This window comes from Vicia villosa, linkage group LG3 (genome assembly GCF_029867415.1).
Source record: "Vicia villosa cultivar HV-30 ecotype Madison, WI linkage group LG3, Vvil1.0, whole genome shotgun sequence".
NCBI lineage: Eukaryota > Viridiplantae > Streptophyta > Magnoliopsida > Fabales > Fabaceae > Vicia > Vicia villosa.
The window spans coordinates 90,772,411-90,773,928 of record NC_081182.1 but is presented as its reverse complement, the minus strand read 5'-3'; the positions used below and the strand labels follow the sequence as shown (position 1 = coordinate 90,773,928).

At 35.5% G+C, this 1,518-nt stretch overlaps 1 protein-coding gene across 1 annotated transcript; it reads left to right on the top strand.

Moving 5' to 3' along the window:
- The first annotated feature begins 322 nt into the window (after positions 1–322).
- Positions 323–1,234, top strand: LOC131656329 (agamous-like MADS-box protein AGL80). Its single transcript, XM_058926064.1, has one exon. The coding sequence runs from the start codon at positions 393–395 to the stop codon at positions 1,014–1,016; it is 624 nt and encodes a 207-aa protein (XP_058782047.1). The 5' UTR covers positions 323–392; the 3' UTR covers positions 1,017–1,234.
- Positions 1,235–1,518: the final 284 nt, after the last annotated feature.

Genomic DNA, 1,518 nt, shown 5'->3' with positions numbered 1-1,518 from the left:
CTTTTAATTGGTGGCACACAAATAGGTTAATTTGCCCACAATGTTAAAAAGGTAAAAATCTAGGCCAACAACTAACCACGTACGTGCATGAATCTATAGGTTAGGATTCATGAATCAAATAACTTAAATATGGCAAATGTTAAAAAGCAAATGTCATTAAAGCTTTCATTTTAAATATTAGCATAGATGGAATAAATATAAGAGCCATTTTACCGTTGAAAATTGCCAGTTGGAAAACTATTCACACGTATACTGATATATATGCACCTAACCACGTACTATATGAATTTGGTCTCTCTATATATTACTCATTATTCACAAAACGAAAATCACATCCATCAACTTTTCATCTTTTTTCTCTATAGTTTTTCATATTATTCTTGTCAAAAACCATGACTAGAAAGAAGGCGAAGCTTGCTTTCATTGGGAATAATACTGCAAGGAAAACAACTTACAAGAAAAGGAAGAACGGTTTACTGAAGAAGGTCGATGAAATATCAACCCTTTGCGGTATCGATGCTTGTGCGATTGTTTATGGCCCATACGATCCTCAACCTGAGATCTGGCCATCGGCATCCGGAGTGGAAAAGGTGCTTTCGAAATTCAAGACAGCGCCTGAGTTTGATCAAAGCAGAAGGATGGTGGATCAAGAGAGTTTTCTGAAACAAAGAATTTCCAAGGCTGAAAAGCAACGGGGAGACAACAAAGAAAAAGAGAAAACCATGCTCATGTTTGAGTGTCTCAGTGCTGGGAACATCATGCAGAACGATATGTCAATGGGTGATTTGAATGATCTTTGTTGGATGATTGATCATAATTTGAGGGCGATTGGGAGAGGGATGGAATCAGTTGATAGTGAAAATATAATTCACCAAAATCAAAGTGAAAGTCATGTCATGGCTGCTCAAATCCCAATGGCACCGCCACTGCCACTCCTACCACCACCGCCGCCACCACCAACCGTGTCTGATAATAATGATGAAATTGCAATGATGAGTAGGTTGGGATGGATATGAATTATAATATGATGATTTATTTTTTTGTATTTTCTTTTTTGGTGTATGTAAAGATTCAATCATTGGTCATTATGTTGTAATTTTCAAATCTTTTATGTAATTGTGTGTGCTTTGCTTTCAATACTTTTGCACTCATTAGTTTTGACGATTAGTTACATTTATCTAAAGTTGCTGAAAGTTGTTCAATTTTTGACGAATTCAAATTATGAAAACACTAGTGAAAGGGTTGTGAAAGTTGAGTCCAAGTTATGAGATACAAATAAGAAAAAATGGAAAAAATTAATTTTGCTTTCAATTTATGCTATTTTAGAGAATAATGTTTCATGAAGATTGGCTTATTGTGAAATGGAAAAAAGACTAGATAAAGAAGGAAATAAAACCAATGCTTTTTCGCAATAACAGTATGCATTTTTTTAAAAGGTGTTGGGGGCTGGTGGGAGATGAGGTGGTGAGGTGTGTTAAAGATTTTTATGTGAGTGGTAGGCTACCAAGGGCGTTCACG